At 40.8% G+C, this 21,456-nt stretch overlaps 3 protein-coding genes across 5 annotated transcripts in view; 2 read left to right on the forward strand and 1 right to left on the reverse strand.

The window, feature by feature from the left end:
• The window catches only part of cacna1c (calcium channel, voltage-dependent, L type, alpha 1C subunit), a 173,738-nt gene extending 165,471 nt beyond the window's left edge, over window positions 1-8,267 (reverse strand). The window contains exon 1 of the mRNA XM_041029878.1: window positions 8,144-8,267. Within this exon, the coding sequence (XP_040885812.1) occupies window positions 8,144-8,267 (124 nt within the window). The remainder of the gene's footprint in view (window positions 1-8,143) is intronic.
• On the forward strand, window positions 4,733-16,341 carry dcp1b (decapping mRNA 1B). Of its 2 annotated transcripts, none has more exons than XM_041029880.1 (11): window positions 4,733-5,107; window positions 5,432-5,472; window positions 5,781-5,908; window positions 11,526-11,592; window positions 11,897-12,092; window positions 12,571-12,669; window positions 12,875-13,679; window positions 13,914-13,964; window positions 14,106-14,335; window positions 14,453-14,665; window positions 14,752-16,341. In XM_041029880.1, the coding sequence occupies exons 1-11, from the start codon at window positions 4,949-4,951 to the stop codon at window positions 14,827-14,829; spliced, it is 2,067 nt and encodes a 688-aa protein (XP_040885814.1). In that variant the 5' UTR covers window positions 4,733-4,948; the 3' UTR covers window positions 14,830-16,341. The 2 variants fall into 2 exon arrangements, with proteins under 2 accessions (XP_040885814.1, XP_040885815.1); XM_041029881.1 differs by having other exon boundaries at window positions 11,897-12,083.
• Window positions 16,342-18,799: 2,458 nt separating this feature from the next.
• cacna2d4a (calcium channel, voltage-dependent, alpha 2/delta subunit 4a) overlaps window positions 18,800-21,456 on the forward strand; it is a 79,099-nt gene continuing 76,442 nt past the window's right edge. For both annotated transcript variants that reach the window (XM_041030162.1, XM_041030164.1), the window contains exon 1: window positions 18,800-18,950. The gene's annotated coding sequence lies outside the window, so the exon portion shown is untranslated. The remainder of the gene's footprint in view (window positions 18,951-21,456) is intronic.

Below are 21,456 nucleotides of genomic sequence, written 5' to 3' on the forward strand. Positions count from 1 at the left end.
CTTGGCTCTACAGCTCCTACTGAGGCTTTTTGGATAGACCTGCTCGCACAAATAACATGTCGGTTCTTAAATTGAGCTGTTTTCTTAAAAGCTCTCCACAGGCAGCGTGATATAAAAGATAAAAATGAAAGAAACATTTTTTTCCGCCATCTACTCAGCCTTCAGAAGGCTCTTGACCTTATTTTGAAAAGCAGTTCCTGCCTTTTTATGGACATACTCACATAACACAAACTCTGCCCTAGCATTTTGTGTTAAAGGATGATTTTGAGATGTCAAATGCGTAACAAAAATGATACGGCAATGCTGAACAAAACAGAATTATTGGGCTCAGTAGTACATCAGGATGTATCGAAGGTACTGAGCAGCATTTCCAGATTCTAATTATGGTGCTGGCCATCCCATATAATTGTCTTTGACACTGAAGACGAACTTCACAATGTGCAGGCCTCATGTCAATCTCACTGCAGGCTATAATCAGGAGGTGAATCTGATGACTCAACCCAGCCTGTATTCATTTATTCAGTGCCATAGTGCAAAATCACCACCCACCATCCTGTAATAGAATAAAGCTTTTTGTCTACATGTGTCACTGTAGACATAGTAAAGACAGGGAGACAGCTGATAAATGATTCTATTGATGACATTTGACAGATGCATTGTCTTTTTCTGAACAATAGCGTTTTGTGATGCAAGATGTTATATTAATATACTGTACATTTGGAGGGAAATTAAGGTTTGTTGAGTGCCTGTGCTGATGAATGAATGGAAACATTCCCAGAATTTTTGTAGTACATGCTGAATGTACTGTTGTTAGGAAAAGCAACACTTCGGCAGTGAGTAAATACATGTTCTGCAGGGGGAAAAAACTGATTCATTTCACATATTACCAAATAACACATTATCAGATTGTTAATACAGATGCATCAGTGCATAAGTAGCATTTTACTGTTCAAGCAGCTTAAGCTGGTCAAGGTGGAGCTAATCAACTCTTTTATAATCTGTAGTTTAACCCATGGCAGCCAACCCCATCAAAAGGGTTACAAGACAAAGCTGGGGGGCTGTGAGATGATTAATGAGGTTGAAAAGGAAAAAAAAAAAAAACAAGGGTCTGCTGGGAAATATTTCTCTCTCTCTCTCTCTCTCTCTCTCTCTCTCTCTCTCTGTTTTTAAACTTTTCTCTAATATTAACCTTTCTGTGAAATGTTTTCTAATTTGACTACATTGTGCTTAAAACAGTTATTTAGATGAAACCATCTGGAGAAAGCCTCCTTGCCTCCTTGGTGGAACTAATAACTCATACACAGTAGGAAGTATGAAAAGGGGTCCCAACTACACACTGCTCATTTGAAAGGGGCCACAAGCACAACAAGGCTGGGAACCAGTGGTTTAATCTTCAATGATGCAGTGTATTTTACAAGATTATCAACTGTGTTTTTATGTGAAATCTGAGAAGTAAGTAAGTACAAAGCCTCAAAACTGCACTTAAGTACAATCATTAGTCAGTTGTCTCGTCTTCACTTAGTCAGCCCTGTGGTGGTAGTGAGACAGATGGACAGGGAAAGGCATAATGGAGGTCTGAATCTCCCCTCGACTTTCTCGCCAAATCAGCCTCTGTTTAATTACACTGGCCGGTGAATGGAAAGATAGACAGAAGGAAGGACTGAGGGAAGGAGGAACGGATGGAGGGCAGATCGTGGGAACAGACACTAGTACCCAGGGGACACACAAGCACACAGACACACAAACACAAATGTCCCCTGTAATACAGCCGCACATGGAATATCCATTCTATTTATGACTGTTCTATATTTGTAGTTCCCGACCCCTTTGTATGTGTATTAGTGTGTGTGACTCTAAAGCGCAATTGGTCTCTGGGAATCTCTGAACAGACAAACACTAAAATGCTGGTATCCCATGTGGGAAACCAACAATCTGCTGGTCAGTCAAAGGGGAATCCCCTCATTACAGAGGGGGCTATTTAATTCAGCTGCACAATGGGATATTTGATGCTAGACCTTCATTAATTTATTGCCATTTCTGACTGAAATTAAGATCTGATGGATTCACACTTTTAATATGAATATGAAACTTTTTTGAGGGGATCCATTCCATCGTCAAATTGGGAAATATTCAAATCCGTCTCTTACATAGTCAGTTCTGGGAAATTTAAGCATTGGCATTTACATAATGTACTTTTTCTCTCTTTTCCCCCAAAATTAATAAGCAATAAAAATAAAGATTACAGGGATAAAATGAAATGCAAGATGAAATTAAACATATTAGAAACATTAACTACTAAAGGTTATGTAAAATATCTAGTGAAGAAAATCTTCTTCTTCAATTATACTGCTACATTACATTGACAAGGTTTCACATATTCTAAGAAACTGGCTGGATGTTACTTGCTAACTATTACAAACTGTTGAAGAGATTAAGTCATGTTCTCCAGGCTGCAAAATCCACCAAAGCAGAAATAAAATGAAAAAAAAATAAAACTCTACTTGCTTTTCAACATACAGTATGTCTATTTTAAAAATATGCTCAGACATTTTTTCCAGTGTGCAAACACAAACAGTGGCCATCCCTGCGAACAATACACACCTCTTCCCTTGTTAAATTTCAATAATTTGCTCAGTAGATACATCCCATTGTCCTTCCTACCTGTGAGCCAATCACCAGCATCTCTTGGCCTATCCCCACCAATAGCACTCAATCTTGACTGAATGGTTATTGACAGTATTGACCTGCTGATGGATAACTCATTAGCCTCATCATTGACAAACACACGCCCCCTGACAAACAGATAGATACCACACTGACAAATAGACACATATACCTAGAAACACACAGATGGCCGACACCAACACTCTGACAAGGTAATAGAGATTCTTGCCGAGAGACAAACAGACCCATTCTGAATCACAAAGCAGCTATTTTCATGTTAATGGAGAGGCAGACGTGTCACAGCCTGACCTGGAAGTGTTTCATTCATATTTAAGAGGAGAGGTTGTGGACAGCAGTGGCACAGTGGCACTTCCACTTGAAAGCATTTAAAGCAGGTGTTTTCCTCCAGAGCTGCTTAAACTGAGTGAGCAGTTGGATGTTCATTGTTTCTCTCAAGGACACTCTGATGTGGCTGTTGATGGATGCACATCAGCTGTTGTACATCTCCAACTTGTGGCAGTATAAATCTAATTACTGAAGCTCTGCAGAGGAGAGGTGCAAGTGCAAATTTTATATACAGGAAATAATCTGCTATCACATGCATACAGAATGAAGGGGCTATTTCCCCTCAAGTGCCCTTACAACAGAACAAGATATGTTGAACTGAATATGGAGATTCACTATCAGGTGATCCAACTGATACAGTAATATATGGGTATGGCTGATATGGATTTCAAGAACTTACAGTCCTGAAAGTCTTGTTCCTGTATCAGTAACTGTTCTGCCCTTGAGTGTTAAGTTTCCTAACAGGAAGGATAAGTCTCATTTCTGAACCTGAGAGATGGTTGATTATATACAGTATCTCACATAAAATTCTGCATCTGAATGAACACAGATACAAGAAGAACAACTTTCAACATACAGCATAAACACACAGGGACAGCAGCATGAAGGTGAAAATAAAACAGGAAATTGCAAGTTTAAACCAATGAACATGAAGGAAATGTTGCCTCGATAACTGCACCATTGTAAACTGTGCTCAAAATGACCTTAACTTGGTCCATGAACAAGGTACTAAACACATTCTAAAGTAAACACTCCCTTTGCTTGTGTTTCTGCTTTTCTATCGCCCATTTACAAAGAGCACAACAACGACCTACAGTCTCTCAATACAAAATAAAAACATGCTGTTTAGTTTCACAAATGTCGGATGACAAGTGAGTTTTGATAGAAATAAAGAGAGATATGTATGCTGAAGTGTTGTCTAAAGAGAAAAAAATCAGTGATACCCCACTGAAGAAAAAAAACAAAACAGAAATGAATTTATATTCGCTTTTTTGTGAGTGAGTGTGTTACATGGATACTTACTAACACACTGTCATGAATTCCTGCTTGGTTTTAAGATCAACTCCAGCTCGTGAAGGAAAAGGAGGGATGATTGTGTGTTATCCATTATCCATCCCTTTAATGCCCCCTAGTGCATTTGAAGGGAAATGTAACTGTGAATTGGGAGATCATTATCAGTGTTTATGTTGCCTAGCAGGCAGATATATACACAGATGAAAGACAAAGAAAAAACTTCAGTTGCATATTTGTAAGGAGAGAAGTGACAGGGCCATAAAGTTAAAATAGAACAGAGTCAAATAGAAACAAACACAATGGCGTGATTTTCTCACAGTACTAAAAGACCCTTCAATGCACAGCAAAATATGGTTTTACACTCACACACGCACACACTGAAATGTGTTCTAAAATACCACTAGAAGAGAGGATTTCAGCCCAGTTACCAAAGTAAATATCAACATAAAACAGAATAAAAAACACATTCCATAATCAACCCACTGGCAATGAAATTAACCCACCTGATGTAAGTTTAGCGATTACTTTTAGTGATGATCGTTGGGTATGTTTCTCCTGACATTACAATGACTTGTTTAAACAAAATAATATTAGATCTCCGTGCACCCGCACGCTGAATCGATTTTTTTTCTTCAAGTTGATTGATAAGTCTGAAATCTTCAAAGCTTGTGCGCAACTACTCATGTCTGATTGTTTACAATATCTCTGGCTAAATATGGCCGTTAACAAACTCAGCCATGGCAGTTAGAGGTCGATAACTCTTTAACTTTTTAAACTTATAACTCTTAAATTGCAAAACAGGCTACTGTGCAATTGCCGACTTAACTGTCTTTCTTCCCTGTCGCTGGTTTGGTTTTTATCTCATCTTTTTGTGACTCGTTAGCCGCTGAAGCTAGGTAGCGAGCTAACTTCTCCATAGGGAACAATGACAGCGACTTCTGCAGGTAGCAGCAGCTGCCTTGCCGCTAAAGGACTGGACATAAGCCTGGCTGCTCTGCAGCGACAGGACCCGTACATCAACAACATCGTGGACGTGGCCAGCCAGGTCGCTCTGTATACGTACAACAACAGATCAAATGAGTGGGTAAGTCTGAACTTTATTTAAGGATTTCGTGCTAACTTAGCTTAGCTTCGTCATCCTCCCTAGTAGGCGCGCTTTGTCACTGACACATTTAATTCATCTAAAGTTATATCAGTAAGGAAACCCAGGTGGATGGTTGTTCAGAGTCTAACGAGTTAATTTTTCGTAAGTGGAGACTTTTAATTTATTTTATTTTATAATCTATGACACAATATCTCAAGACGATAACAGTCTAATATTAAGGCAATCTGACATGTTTTGCCTCAACATGCATTGACACAAATGAATAAAAGTATTACTTTGGTTTTCTTTCTGTGTGTTTTTCAGGAAAAGACCGAGGTGGAAGGCACCCTTTTTATCTACACAAGGTAAGGAAATTGTTGTAAGAGTTGGACATCCTGCAGCCTAAATATTTTCCATGTCAAACTGTACTTAATATGGTGCTTGTTGAGAAGTCCAGCACAGCTCTTTGACATGCAGAATTCTCCCTGACATGAGAATTAAAAGAAAATCATAAAAAGTGTGGCATGTAGCTCACAATTTGAACTTGCATTTAGCTTAACTGTTTAATCACCATTGTGATAGCTGAGGTACTTTTTGTTTCCAGTTTATCAAAGACTATTTTTTTGCATGAATTCTTTACATTTATATCTATGCTGTGTCCTGTTTATTTCAGGCTGGCATCTCCCAGGCATGGTTTCACTATAATGAACAGGCTCAGCATGGAGAATCTGACAGAACCAATCACTAAAGACCTGGACTTCCAGCTCCAGGACCCCTTCCTGCTGTACCGCAATGCACGATGTAAGGAGTAAGGCACACAGCTGAACACACAGACACACTTCTTATGTCTGCCTATTAATCATCAATGCCCTCAGTTTTTCATGGGACACATTTTGTTCTCAACACGTGTTGAGTACAGCATGTGCAGTGACACCTTTAGTGTAGTTTTATACCCACTGCCATTTCTTTTAGTGTGATGTCCATTGCACTGAATCATGATCATCAGTGCCAGAGTTATATGTGTTAGCTGACAGCTTTATTGCTCAGCCACTTTCAGTGTAGCCTACTCTATGGTGACTATCAACCAAAATCTTGAAACAGTAAAGAAATTAGGATAGGTACATTTGATTTAAAGCAGTGTGATCATATGACACATAAAACTGCAGGTGTTTATGTAGCCACAGGGCTCATAAAAGACGGACAATTTTACAGAGTGACCAAAGTGTGCAGCATGCGGTTCATTTGAGTAGGAACCACTAGTTCCATATAAGGAGCAGAGGTATTCTGGTGCAGTCTATCAGCCTGACTCCCTCTCAGACTTACATCTGGCTTACACACACACATACTCACAAACACGTTGCAGAGTGTGCCTGCGGGACAGGAGCCTGACAGCACTACAAAACCAGCCAGCCAGAGATTAGATACACCACAACAGTCACTGATAATCTAAACACACACACACACTCAGGAATTGCTGACACACACAGACCTCCCTCCCTCTCTGGCCTCACACTCTCCATCAGGCTCAGTAAGAGGCAGGTGGAATGCGGTGTTTAGATACCACTGGATTCCTTTCGCCTGCTTTGATCCCTTTACTGTAGTACTTCATCAGTCTTACTGACACTTATACAACAATAGCCGTTATTAAACATCCTGAAGGTCCAGCGAAATGATGTGTATGACATAAACTTTACTCAGTGACCTCATTACACCTTTTGCACCAGGTTTAAATTCACTCAGGAAACATTAAAGATTATCTGTGATAGTTCTGGCCTCAAGATGTTGACAGAGCATCAGTAATGGGAAATAAATTGCAAGAGAACAGCTAATTCACTTTGCCTGGGAAGGAAAGAAATTTAAAAACACTTAAAGCCAGTAATCGCAGCTCAGTTGATGACTATTTCCTCCGATAAAAAAGAAAACATGGGTTGGAGTTAAAGAGTGGGTGGGTGCATAGCAAACCTAATGGTCAGTGGCTCCAGCTGATTACTCTGTTTGAAGGTGGATGATAAAACACCCAAAAAAGGAGAGAGTATGGTTGCTCTGATTTACTTTTTTTTTTTTTTTTTTAAGTATGCAGCTGTTTGACAAGGTTGAGCGAGACTTAGCCAACAAAACACACATGCACATAACCAGAGAAACAGCACCTCAGGTACTCTAAGAGACATCAAAATGTCCCAAGGACTGCAAGAGGAAGCTAATGTTCACCAACCATTTTGACTGGATGACGGTACATGTGTGGTGCAGGGATCTTTTCCAGAAAACTGTATGCTCAGGAATGCGTCTCAGCTCAGAAAATATGTTTTTTCACTGGCTAACATCTAATGCATAATAGTATTTTGGCCCCAGGCTGTTGGTAATGCTGCCAGTCCCACTGTGTCGTGACCTCTGTGCGGAGGGGCCGTGGAATCTTATCATTAGACAAACAAGTAGCTCTCAGTGTTGCCGTAACTTCCTGGAATGGCAGTTGGCACAAAGTGGCACCCCGGGCTAAAAATAAGCTGCGGAGATATACCACAGAACGGGGCAAGATTCACAGAGGAGAAATGTAGCCGGAGCAAGTCATTATTTCCTCTGGCAAATATCCCAGTGCACAGGAACTGATAGGAGACTTTTTACATTCCTTCTTATAAGCACCTACAATCCCTAGTAATGCTGTGGTTACCCCATTATCTGTACAGGGAGTTGATCCCCTAACCTTGGCACTGTTACTGCCTTGATATTTTGGCTGTGGCCAGTGAATGTGTCTGAGCTAGGTAGTCTAGATATTTAGACTTTTAACAAATCCTTTGAAGTGCTTATTTTTATCCCCAAAGGCTTATTTAGTTCACAAGTTATACACACATTCCTAAAAGTTAAGGTTATGGTATCAGTATTCTCTGTTTAATATAGAGTTTATATGTGGTACTGTGTGGGTATGTGTGTGTACATATAGATATAGATAAATACATATAACATACTTTTTTTCTCATTACACTAGCGCTCCAATTAACATATCAGTGCTGCTCTGTATATGAGGTGTATGGACAGTCTTACCTCCAGGTTGGACATATGTGTATCCTAGGTCTCTCTCTGACACCAGCAAGCCTTTAAATCTGACCTCAGGTTCCTCCTCCAGTCTCTCATGTTTAGGTTTCCTCTGAAACAGGCCTCTCAACATGGCTCCACTGGTCTCTCAGTAGTCTCACAGTCCAAGTAGAAATTGTCTCGTTGATTCTTTAAGGTGCTCAGTTTAGCCTTTAGTAGCAGCTCCAGTAATTCCTGATCTGGCAAAAGGTTCAATAAAGGTGCTGTGATAGTTCCTTGGATTAGATTTTTCTTCTGCTCCACTGAATCTAGGTGTGTAAAAGGCCCTTTGTCAGGTCAGGTAGTGCACATACAGCTGTCACAGCAGTTCTGGCGATGCCTCCTTAGAAATGGGCCTCACTAGCAAAAGATCTCACTCTGTGCAATCTGAATGTAGTTAAGTTTCAAGGGAAAAGGCACATGTAACAATGGTAATAATGTCTTCTCAGATAAGAGTTTCGGTAGCTGTAAACCTCAAAATATACTCCTCCTCCAATGCCATGAATTCCATTCCTACAAACAAAGGAAGTGATGTTTCTTCTCAGACAACAATTATTCCAAGCATGGATGTGCGTAAGTGTAAGAGCAGCTACCCCTGACCAACCTCCAGCAAACTAAATACAGATTAAAAGAACATCAGCACTGTTCATCATGACTGAAGCTGTGAGCTCTCTCCACAAAAATGATCACACACTGTACCAAAAGCACACCTAATCCATCTCGGACGACAGAACGGCTTAAAAATACGACAGGATTGCTAACTATACGAAAGCTGAGAAAAAAACATAAAAAGTTTTCTTGGAGTTGTCCCAGTAGTGCAGTTTGGGTTAGAGCCAAACACGGTTACTGTCTTGTCAAAGCACATTTAAACCTCCTGGAAACTGCGACGTTTCTGTGCAAGTTGAACAAAAACATATAAATCAGATGTAATTATAAATGTTTTCTTTGAAAAGCAAAGTCTCAACAGAGAAGTTAGAACAAACAGTGACGGTTTGGTGTTCTGCCTCCCAGACTCAAAAAAATAAATCTCTGAAGTCTTACTAAAGTTAAAAATGTCTTCTTATTTATCCAAGTCCCACCGGAGTCCCTTCAGAGAGCTGCTGTAGGTCTTCAGAAGACAACACATGCGCGCCAGTGTTCGCTGGTGGAGCTGGTTTGTCGTACTTACAGAGGGTTTGAAAGGACCACACAGCTTCAGTCCTGGATCACTCACTGACTTCAGCAGAGTGATTGTTGCCAAAGTTTCCGATACTCCTTGTTCACACTGTAAAGGGATACGGTCATATTCAGAAGGGACATTTCCCAGTTAGTGACCCCTCCTTGTACTGGTCTCAGACTTTGGTCGTCCTCCTGCTGAAGTTATTTACCCATGTGATGTTGCATTCCCAGTCCAATTCACTTGGTCCAGATCTCTCCTTCACCCATACAACGCAGTTTTCCCTCTGCCTTTCGTCCTCTCACTCTCTCCCTGTCCAGTGTGGTTGACTGGAGCCCTTTCCACTCTTTCTATCTCTCTAACATTCACACTGAGAGCTTAACCTTGTGACCACTGCCACTTTTTTGTTGATGCCCCTGGCTTTGGTCCTCCTCCCACTCTTTACTGTCTCTCTCTCTTTCTGGAGGTTGGGGGGGGGTTATCCTCCTCATTTTTCTCCACCTTCTGTCTTTGTGTGGATGAGGCATGGTAGTATAATGGTCAAAGAGACTGTCTCATGTCTAAACAGTCACAGGCTCTTGTCCAGCTGTGTGTCTTTACATCAGTTTACTTCAGTTCAGCATTTTTCATTCATTGACAGATATGTTTCCTGGCAGCTAAAGAGGACTGAGGACTTGATGTTTTTCCTCTGACGGGCTTGTTGATGACCTCCTCTCTAACACACCTCACTTCTTTCTATTTCATATCTGACTCGCTCGTTTTTTCTCAATTTTCCAGCTCTCTGACTTTGACTGTGTCTCTCTCTGTCTCTGTCAAGCAGTCTCATCCCCAGTGAGCACTAAGTGGCTCTGGCTCCACCAGACAGTCTCCCACTATAGTTACTTATTTGGTACTGGACTGATTTTTCCCAGGCTCAACTGAACCCTGTGTGTGAGTGTGTGTGTATAGATGTGTCTCTGCCTCTCCCTCTTTGTTTGTTCCCCTCTCTATACTGACCTCAGTGGCCTGTCCAACCTCATTTGTAGCCAAGTGTGTGTGTGTGCTTTTTTTGAGTATATCTGTCGGTGTGGGAATGTGTGTGTGTTCTTTGATAGGACTATGGTGGTAGCGCTGTCCACCACATTGTGTTGATCTCACTTGTTGCTTTTTGTGCTCGCTCGCTCTCAGTCTCTTTGTGGTCTGACTTTAAATCCTGCCTCTCTGGCTCATTCATAAGTGCTTCTCTGTCCTTTTACTTTCTCCTATCTTTAACACGCTTCTCTTTTCCTTTTTGCAACTGGCCTTATCTTTTCTTGACTCCATTTTAGGAAATTAGTGTGTGTGTTGAGGTGTGACATGATGTCTGGCTGTTTTGTTGGACGCTAACTGAAATGTGTCCGTAGCACCAAGTGTCAGCCAAGTGTCAAAAAAATTTACACGATACTATAGATTTCTCTAAGTAGATAAATGGAAGTTCAATCATTGGAGGATCTGGACCATCTGGATCGTTTTAGACCTCCTCTGTTTTTATTTCCTGGTACTAAATATTGTTTCATTAAATACACGATTCTCTCCTCACTGACTGGAATTGGATAATTATTCAACAACCCTCGCTTCTTCCATAGGCTTTTAGGATCGAATGAAAACAGTAACATGAGTCACAGTGTAATGTAATGCAGCCTACTTACTTACCGCTGTGTAATCCTATGACGAATGTGTGTTAGTGTTGCCTTTTTCCTCCCTTGTTGACCATGTTTATATAGTTCAGGAGACTCCTGGGGCCCATGTTTCACTGTGTAATGGCACTTCTGGCTTCTGTTCCCATTGGCCTGCCTGGGAAATGACTAATTTAAAATTCTGGGTTTAGACCCAACAGGGCTAATAATAAACCGTTAACATTATCTATCAAGCCTGCACTGATGTCATAGCAGCAGAATTGTGCTACAGCACGTCTGTGCATTCATTTGATTTTCAGGGTATGGCAGGTCAGTAGGCTCATTTTGCTGTCTGCTGACCTTAGAAGCTGGTTCATCTCAGAGCTGAGCAGGCAGTTACATTATTTCACCAGCTAACTTGATTTTTTAGCATTTGCTGGATCACGACTGCAAACCCTGACATTTTGCTGCATTTTTGTTTATGTAAGATGCTCAGAAGTTCAATTCTTTCTCTCTCTCTGCCTCCCATCCCTGCTCCTTCCCTCTCTTCCTTCCTCACCAGTGGTTATCCATGGGATTTGGTTCTATGATAAGGAGGATTGCCAACGCATTGCCCAGAGGATGAAGATGTAAGTACTTATGTTGCAGTGAGCTAATATATACAACACTTAAAGAAGTAAGACTAATAACAATGATGAATGAGTTATTTTCCAATACGAAAGGTTTGTTTTATGTCTTTAGAGCCAACATTTAAAGGTTTCAGATGTTTCAAGTGACAGTAGTCTGTTTACTTTGGCTGAAACATGTTGTAGGTGTAAAGACAAAGAGGTAGCCTTATTCTGAAGTATACTTCAGTTTACTGCTTTTCACGGCAGTTACCACAAATTTTTTGAAGAACCATAGACATGCATGTTTATGAATTTTTTTGTGCAGTCTGACCCAGCAGGAGCAGGTCCTGGCTCAGTCTCAGGGTGGCTGGTTGTCCCCAGCAGCAGGAGGAGGTGTCGGGGGTGGTGGACGAGCAGGAGGAACAAATGAAGGAGGCAGAGGAGGTGGAAGTGAAGGAAAGGCAGTAGACATCATCCAGATGTTGACCAAAGCGCGCACAGAGTACGACAAGGTAGGCAAGGCAAGTATTGCAAATAATATAATATTGATATAAAAGGAACTCATGGCCGCATAGAGGATAAAAAAGCTATAAATTGAATAAGACGTATTTAACAGGAGAATAAATATAATACTGCTACAGTGCAGTATATTATTTATATGAATAAGTAGTCCCAAATCTATTTTAATAAAAGCTGGTGGCAAAAAGAAAAGTCTTCAGCCTTGAAAAAACTGAGTTTTTTGGCAGTTTGTTCCAGATATGTGGTATATAAAAACTGAATGCTGCATCTCCATGTGTTGTTTTGTCTCTGGGGACAGCAAGCTGACCTGTCCCAGATGATCTGAGACGTCTGGACAGTGCATAATGTTGCAGCTTAGGAGATCAAAAACATATTTTGCAGTGGCACACCAAAGACAGCCCGCTATTATTGGAAAATATTACAAATACAATGTTATAGATTAAAATCAATTTCTGTGTTTCCATTCCCTTTGTGTTTCAGGAGAAGACTACTTCAGAGCCAAAGGAGATTGGTGGCAGCAGTGTTCTATATGGAAACCCCAACCTGATTAAACCAATACCTGTCAAACCGAACACTCAGGTGAAAGACCCAGTTCCTATGGACATTCAGTTCCACATTAGTACATTGTCCCTGGGTATCTTCTGTTTAGTGAGCCAATTAAAGATTGACTTTGTGCTGTACAGGAAGATTTCTAAATCATTTCCTGTAAAACTGTTTTATATGCTTTAGAAATCTTATTTATTTCTACCACTTGTGTTCTCTCTTATCCTACTGTCTCCTTCAGGACAGTGAAGGTGCTGAACCCAAGTCTCTCTCTCTGGCCACTCTATTTGGCTCTCAGCATAAACATCACCATTCATCCAAACCTGACCCCGTCCCTCCTGTGGCTGTCCCCGTGACGGGCTCACCAGCAGAGAAACTTGCTCGCCCACCTGTAGCCCGCACCCTGACCTACGATGATACAGTGAATTCAGGCAGAAGTGTGACCTCCAAGGGAGGTAATGCCGCCCTGGCTCGGTTTCCAGATGGAGGGATCAGGGCGGTAGTGGGCGAAGATGGTGGAAATGTTGTTGTGGGCTTGCTGCCGAGTCCGACTACCGCTCATCAGCAGCAGCAGCAGGAGCAGCCGCAGCACTGCCCGGCCATCCAGAAGCTCATGCAGGGACAGAGAGGGGTCGGAGGGGTGCTTCAGACTGTGTCTGAGTCCCCTGAAAACAGGCTGTGTGACAACGGGGTGCCACTGGAGCATCACCACCACCATCACCATCTTTACCATCATCATCATCAACAGCATCACCATCATCACCATCAACAGCAACAGGCTCAACCCGACCCAATCAAGAGACTTTTCCAAGCCCAGCCACCTCTTCCTCCCTCCACCTCCTTCGCCTCTGCTGCTCCCCCTTGTTGCTCCAACGCCCCTCCTCTGCAGCAGAGCTCCCACCTCTCCTCTCAGCCTGTAATGATGGATTCTGTGTCATGTTCCCACCTTCAAGCGCAACAAAACCAGCAGCTGTTTCTCAGCCTTTCTAAGCATCAGCCAGAAGCCCAGCACAACAGCCAGTCGGCTTCAGCTCCACAGGGACCAGGTGGGACATCTTTTCTGCTGTCAGTATGACAGTATGAATAAGCACTACAACCATCTACCGAATAAGTATACCACAACCAGCATTTTCAGCAAATGTAGAAGTGAACTATCAGACGTATAAGTAAATACTAATAAGAAATAATTGAATGTATAAAATAATAAATAATGGCTAAAAAGTAGAAAGTAAAAACAGTCTGTATATCATTTTGGAACAATATTTTTTTTGCTTTGCCAGGTTTCTTGCCATCTCAGGTGACCAGTGACCAAGTCATTCGACCTTCACAAGGTACAATATCAGTTTTCTTAAATAATAATTAACAGTCACTTTGTAGGGTCTGTTTAGTGAAGTTATACACAGATTCCAGTCTACTTTTGCAAAAGCTACAGTCAGAGTCCCCTCATCGAGTCCCTCGTTTTCTTTCGTCAGGTCTGTCTTCACAGATGCCAGGTGTGGTGTCTCCTCATGAGCTTCTCCAAAAGCTCCAGCTGGTCCAGCAGGAGCAAAGCCTGGCTTCCAGTGATCTCCCTCGACTCTGTCCAGGGCTTGCCCCTCGATTCCTGGGGCCCACTCAAAGTCAAAGTACAGGCTCAGTCATAGGCCCAGTCCCAAATCAGACTGCAGCCACTGCAGGTCAAAAGGCTGCTCTGCAGTTTCAGGTAAGTACTGTCAAGTCAGTTGGCAGATGTTTTTGACTTTGGAGCATAGCCACTATGTTGCCATTTATTTCTAACCATCATAAAAAATAGTATTTCTAACTGTCCCTGTCTATCCAGGTCATCTCCCCCCAGCGTATACCCGCCACTGTGGCCCCCACCCTGCTCCTCTCTCCCAGTGTGTTCACTCAGGTGAAGTCCAGCGATGGGTTGTCAGCAGTTGCCCAGGAGAACTGCCCCGCCCCATCAACCCTGCCCAGACTCCCGCTGCAGGAGGAGGTCAGAGTTCTCTCCAGAAGTCAGTTCCAAGCCACATTGCTGCATCTGATCCAGGTAAGATGAATATTACTAAAAGTATCATGACACTGACACACTGTATGTTTGATAAACACAATAACACCTTTGCTTGTGTGTTTCAGACTGACAGTTCATTCCTGAACACCATCTATGAAGCCTACATGAGCCGCTTTGCTAACGACTCAAGCAGCAAGTACTAATGACTCTTCAAACCTTCTGTCTTGCCCCTCTCCAATCAGTCAGTCACCATCTCCTCTGCACTCTACCACCTGTAAACCTGACTCTCTTCACTTCAAACCAAGCCTCTGTAGTTGCTTAAAAAATCAGTTTCCACATCAGAAAAATGCAACTTTTCAATATGTGACACCTCTAAAAAAACAGTTCCTCTCCATCTGAGGACCACTGGTTTTTGGTACAAAAGTGGCATAACCATACAGTCTGACCTCGCCTGTAGTTCAGGGGAAAATGAAACCAATACTGTAGTTTCTTCTCAGCGAAGACAAAATATGCTGCAACGTCACAGTTTTCCCAAGGTGTTTTCACCAAGTGTAGCAGAATTTTATTTTTATTTTATTTAGTTTTTTTATAATCTGTAGCCTTTACTCCGTCACTAGCAGCTAACACCCTCTGGGCTCCAACAAAGAAGTCCACCCAGTCGAAGAACTTGTGCTGAAGAATATGCTCAAACTATCTTCACTTATAAAATGAAATATAAAACATGTTAAACATGTTTTTTTATGCACATTTTGAAAAGCAAGTATGTTTAAATGCCACTGGAATTTGTTGGATTTGAATTTACAATTCTTTTAAATTAAGTTCTGACTAGGAATTTTAAGTATGTTTTACTATCCAAATGATTTTAAAGTTATTAAAATGATACCTTGTCATTTTGACTTTTTTTCCCAGCTAACACCAACTGTGATATCTGCATTGTTATCTTAGCTAACTGATTGAAACCAGTGTTGTTGACAAGCACATTAGTTAGCCTGCACAAAGCTACATCCTCTTTCTTTTAAATATAATGATAACTGTCTCAACTGGTGGCTTTTCTGAACACATGAAGTATGTCCCGGTGTGTAGGAGAGAAAATAGTTTTCTTCACAGCACTTCTCTTCTGAATATTATCATTATGAAGGAGTTCAAAATGACATGGTATCCATTTAACCTGAAGAAACAAGGAAACTACAGGAGATTGTCAACCTGCACTACCTCACAGAGAGCTAGTTTGGAGGTTTACCCGTGTTTTAACTTAGTAGTGGCAGATTGTCAGTTGTTGGACAGTGTAGCGGTGACATAATCTAATATCTATGATCAGAATTTTTGTTTCAGTTTATTTTTTTTCTGCCAAAGCTGTGGTTGTATCTTAAAGTGTAGTAATTTTGCATTCATGCCACAGCTCTTGAACACTCTTGTCGTAAATAAAATGGCTTACAGAAATCCGCTTCAGGTGTAATAAAAGCTCTTCAGATCAGATGCTTTGATGGTAAATATAGTTAATAAATGGTTTTGGTTTCGGTTAAGACAATAAAAAGCAACGAAGAAGGTATAGAAGTATATCCAGTAATAGTGTTTTGGAGTTCACATGTCTGTTCAGGGCAAATATTGTAGAATATACACACTATTACATGTTCTGTAAAAAAAAAAAAAAAAAAAAAACATCAACAAATTTCTCATTCACTGTCCCACAGTTCCCACTTTGTACAACAAGGAAGTCTGTCGATAAATGTGTTTCATTTTGTCAGGGTCAGGGTTTGTAATGTGTGTTTAGCCCCTGTGCTAAGCACATGTGATAGCCAATCAATACAGTAGCTACCGGAGAGTACACAGAAACAGCAGCAGCAAAAACAAAACAAAACAAAAAAAGAGCAGAAAACAGAATATATTTCAGAAAAAAAAGAGGATATTTTTTTTTCCTATTTTTGTACTCAAGAAACAAAATGTATTGTTCACACAGTACAAATAACCAGCATTTTACATTACAAATGTAGAGATAAAATATAAGTTTCAATTTCATCCTTATTCAGCTTATCTACAGTTATTGGTCAGATGCCATTTTGTTGTTTTAATTCAAAAGATGTCATCCATCTTTTTTTTTTCCTTACATGTACTTTACATGACATTGTTAAATGAGGCATTTTTTTCACAGGTTTGCTCTTACAGAAACTGGAAAATAATTTAATTGGATATTAAATGTTCTCAAACTACCTCTGTTCTTTGCTGTCTTTTTATATTGTTGTTTATATTGTTCATATGGATCTGCATGGCTGAGTGGTACTATGATGATGATGATTATTGTTATTATTTAAGATGGATGCAGCTCAAAGTAACACTGATCACACTGGAGGTACACTCATTATTGCTTTTATGTCACGTCATTGCTTTCTTTTGCCACAATCGATAGTGTAACATAATGTCAACAGTCATTAATCAGCCATTTTTTACACACCCAGCAGTATTGAAAGACCTCGCCCAATTAACTCCAATAGTCTTTATACAACATTAGTTTTTCCAATAATAAATCACTCCCTGTGTTGGTCGTGCTTAAGTGAGCACACAGCACAAGCCAATACAGCAGAGTTGCTGACACAATGGTGTTAATCTAACTGAACAAGGGACTTCCTGTTTGTAACAGGACTAAAGAGAAGAGGGTGTGTGACCCAGCAGACGTGACGAGAAGGTGACAAGGTCTATTTAGTAACTGCTGTGGAGCTTTCAATAAAATCACATGGACAGTGCATGAAGCAGCTACTAAGTGGGGGTGTGGTCAACTGAAGTCAACTGTTGTTTCCATTAAACCTCAGCTTTTCAGCTTACATCAATGCAAAGTCCTTCAAGAGCTAAAATAGAAAAAAATAGAAACAGAATATCTACTAATCTTGTGTTTACTGCCAACTGCCATTTTCAAGGTCAAAAATAAATTTAAAAACCTTATTTTTTTAAAAAACCAGCCGAACCTCTCTTAAATAATTACAAAACTGATTCAAGGAAATGTGTATCCTGTTTTTCCTTCCTTCCTGTTTTCCAGAGTCATTCTGATAAAACTACAGACTCGAGAAAAACAGGGTGTTTATTTTTTTGACACTGCAAAAGGACAAATAAATAATGCACAAATTGTCTCCTTTCCCAGTGCAACAATGGCACTAATTGACTCTAAGGGAATGAACTGACTGATTCATTGATGGACTGACTGATTCACAGAAAATGGCCCCTCAGTTGAAGACATCAGCTGGTCCCCCATGGTGACCACAGACTCTCTGGACAATAGTGATAATGACCTGTCAATCACTGCACCCCTGTGCATACATACAATATATTTCTTTAGGTGAAGGGAACTTTAAACCTAACAGGTGCTCTGCCCTCCCTCCCTGCTCATATTAGATTTCCAGTGCCTTTGGGAATAATGTTCTATCTGTGTGTACGTGTATGTGGCTACTTGTGTGTGACAGATTGTCATATCAGTCCATTAGTACCAGATTGTGTTGTCAGGGGTCTTAATGGATCCATAATAACAGCTGGGAACAAAAACAGTGGTAGAAAACACAAGCGATCAGAGTACAATCAGTCTGTTGTCCTCTCTGATTGTTTGGGAATTTGACTGCCTCTCCCTCTCCCCCTTCCTTCCTGTTTCCTCTCCCCAGCAAACACTGTCGTGTCATACGTAGTAATTAGCATCATTATTTACTTACAGCAGCGGATGTTTTTATCCAAAGCAGCTCACAGCAAGTTTGGCTTCAATTCCTATACACAAAAACACAAAGGTTTATTACAAAAAAAATGTTGTTTTTAGTACTGCATCAATGCCAAAACACATTTACAATATTGTTAGTGCCTACAAATTTTGTTTTAACAAGAATTTCACACACACACACTTTCCTCTGAGACTCTGAGGTTCCAGACCACTGGTTTAGCTGATGGATGCTAAAAGTAAAGGCTGACTATTAGCCCTGGCTTAGACTAATCAATGACTTCTGGTGTGTGTGTGTGTGTTGTGTGTGTGTATGTGTGTGTGTGTGTGTGTGTCCATGCCCAGAAAGGCGGGGTCCAGTTTGTATGGGGGAGCCCAAGCCACTTTTGTTGCCTCTGTGTCGCTGTATTCTCAGATGGAGGATGTGGTGAAGTCGTCTGAATTAACTAAAGCATCGAACTGAACAAAAAGTCCAAGAGTTGATAAACTGTTTTATTGAATTGCTCTTCATCTTTTTTCATACACAACACAGTGGTGCTGGGTTTGAATTTTAAGAATCATTTCTCATATTATTTTTTTTTCCTTCACTTCACAAAAGACAAGTTGGAACCATAATTAAGCTCCACAAAGACACAGGTGAGTGACACTGAGTTTTCTTTATGCTCCAGTGCTGCTTGGGGATTCATGTAGTTCATTTCTATGTAAAGTGACAAACACATGAATGATAAAATCTGGTTTGCAAAGTAAACTCAAAAGTGAGATTTTAAAAAAAAAGTGGGAAAAAAACTGAACTAACTAAACAGACATCTTATTCCACATCCACCATCATCCTGATTCAAATTACAGTGCAGTTTGCAAATTTGGACAAAAGCTTTCTTTTACAGAGCGTTGTTTCTGTACTGTATTGTTATATTAAAATACAGTATGTATTCTTGTAGAGGTGGCATTCAGTAGGAGCATGTGTCACTGTTTTTTATTAAACTGTTTTATCACTAAGTTCTGAGTTAGAGCCCCTTTCCTATAAATCCAGTCAGTCCAGAGTTCATCTCCATCATTAGTGATCTGATCTGGGTCAGTGGGGGAGGAGGGAGTCCCCCAGCTGTTACACACTGCTGGTGTGTAGATGTACATATGTCACATGTGCAGACATGTCTGTATGTCTGTTTGCCTGTTTGTGTCACAGTCAGTCTCTCAACTGCTTATTAATCTGAAACCTTTCTGCTTTAACTGCAGCGTTACAGCATTTTCATTTCCATAACAGCACAAGCAGATGTTTTATTGCGTGTGTATGTGTGTGTACATGTTTATGATATACGAAGACATGTTAGACTGTTGTAGCTGTGTAGCTGTTTGCTTTGTGTGTGTCCAATATGTGTGTGTGACTTTGTGGGTGTGTGTTTCTGTGTGTATGTCTGACTGTGCATCCCTGATATTTAGTTAAATGTAGCTTAATGGCCCGAGCAGCAGACAGCCCATTTGAGCTCTAGACGTCATTTCAACGTCACGTCTCTGCTGTAGCTCTCATAAAAAACAAAACAAAAAAAAAACATTTTTTTAGATAAGATTACTTATCTATACACTTCATACAAAGCTGTTAACGTGAGCAAAACTGTAATCTGCAGCCAAGAGGCTGAATTCAGCATTGTTGGATGAATGAAAAAAGGTGATGCTTCACAACAACATTGCCATAAACTCCTCAAATGTCCTTCTGACAAAGATGCAACAGAAGAACAGGAAAGAATCAAAAATGAAAATGAAAATGTACAGTATATACAGGACAGATTTAATTCCAGACTTTTGCAGCTGTTGTGCAGGCAGACCCAGGCAGATAAACCAAGCACACAGAGAACAGTTCATAGACTGTATAAGACATGGACGTAGCACCCGTGACGTCACCCACTGGTTTCGTGACCAAACCGTGGGTGTTTGAGCTGCGCCATCTTGGATTTTAGTGGGAATGTACTTTCCATATTTGGCGGAGAGGCGGTTACTCTACGGGTCAGCCGGGGTCAGCCGGCCGAGAACCCGCCCACTTAGCTCGGAGCAATATTTAATATTTACCGGCTTTCACGGCTGCTTCCATACGCTATCCACTTACAGCAGTACACATATAACAGCAGCCGCTTACTGACGGAGCTGCTCTGTCCATGCAATGTCGGACTTTTTAAACACAAAAATAAGACGGAATAAAATTGTAGCCTAGTATTCCCGCAATAAACGGACTCTGAGAGCACGGAACACACCGCAACAGCGTTCCTAACGCTTCCTATTAGCTGCTCCGGTCCTCTATCTGTATCAGCAGCGACCATAAATCGGCAATGAAGTCATAAGCCAGCGGCAAAATATGCTAATACATGCTAATTAGTGCAAACGTCCAGCTAAAATAGTGAGAAATTTACTTACCGAAAAAACTGCAACACAGACTCCTTCGACGGTCGGTTAGTACAGTCTACACTACAACAAGCCATAGTGTCACAAAAACCTATCCGAACTTTGGCGAACAAGCACGGACACTGCAACCTCTGGAGGTAGCCGGAGGCCTCTGGATGTAGCCGCCTAGCCCAGCCGATGCTTTACCAAAGAGCTAACTGCCAGTGCCTGTCTATGGAGCTGTCACTCAACGTAACCACGCTCTAATTTATATAAGAATTTTAAGCTTAAATAACACTAAAACGGTTGTGGTACAAAAAATTATTATTTTTTTAGACTGTAAAGTTGGCTATTTTAACATGCGGGTGAGTGGAGAATTGCTCACAGTGATCCTCACTGCTGAAACCTACAACTCCCTCCTTGGAACAGTTAAACATTAACAGGGGTCATTGAGATGGTTTATATTGTAGAATGAATATGAGATTGCAGATGTATTTAATCAGCTGCAGAAGTAGCTCAAACTTTTTCTTAAACTGGAAAAGGGACTAAAACCGAGAGCATATTTTTAAACCTACACGAACATATAGACTGTTAGAGTTGCACTATGGGACACATTTCCACAGCTGATAGATCAGTGTTGCTGTACTTGCTCTCTGGGTGTGTGTATACTATATATGTGTGTGAGGCAATGAGAGTCCACTAGGTGTCTCAGTGTGTTTATTTTAAAAGATGGTGCCAGTGAAGTGCGTCTTTTTCACACATCACGACTTCC

The sequence above is a fragment of the Toxotes jaculatrix genome, chromosome 22 (genome assembly GCF_017976425.1).
Source record: "Toxotes jaculatrix isolate fToxJac2 chromosome 22, fToxJac2.pri, whole genome shotgun sequence".
In the NCBI taxonomy this organism is placed as follows: domain Eukaryota; kingdom Metazoa; phylum Chordata; class Actinopteri; family Toxotidae; genus Toxotes; species Toxotes jaculatrix.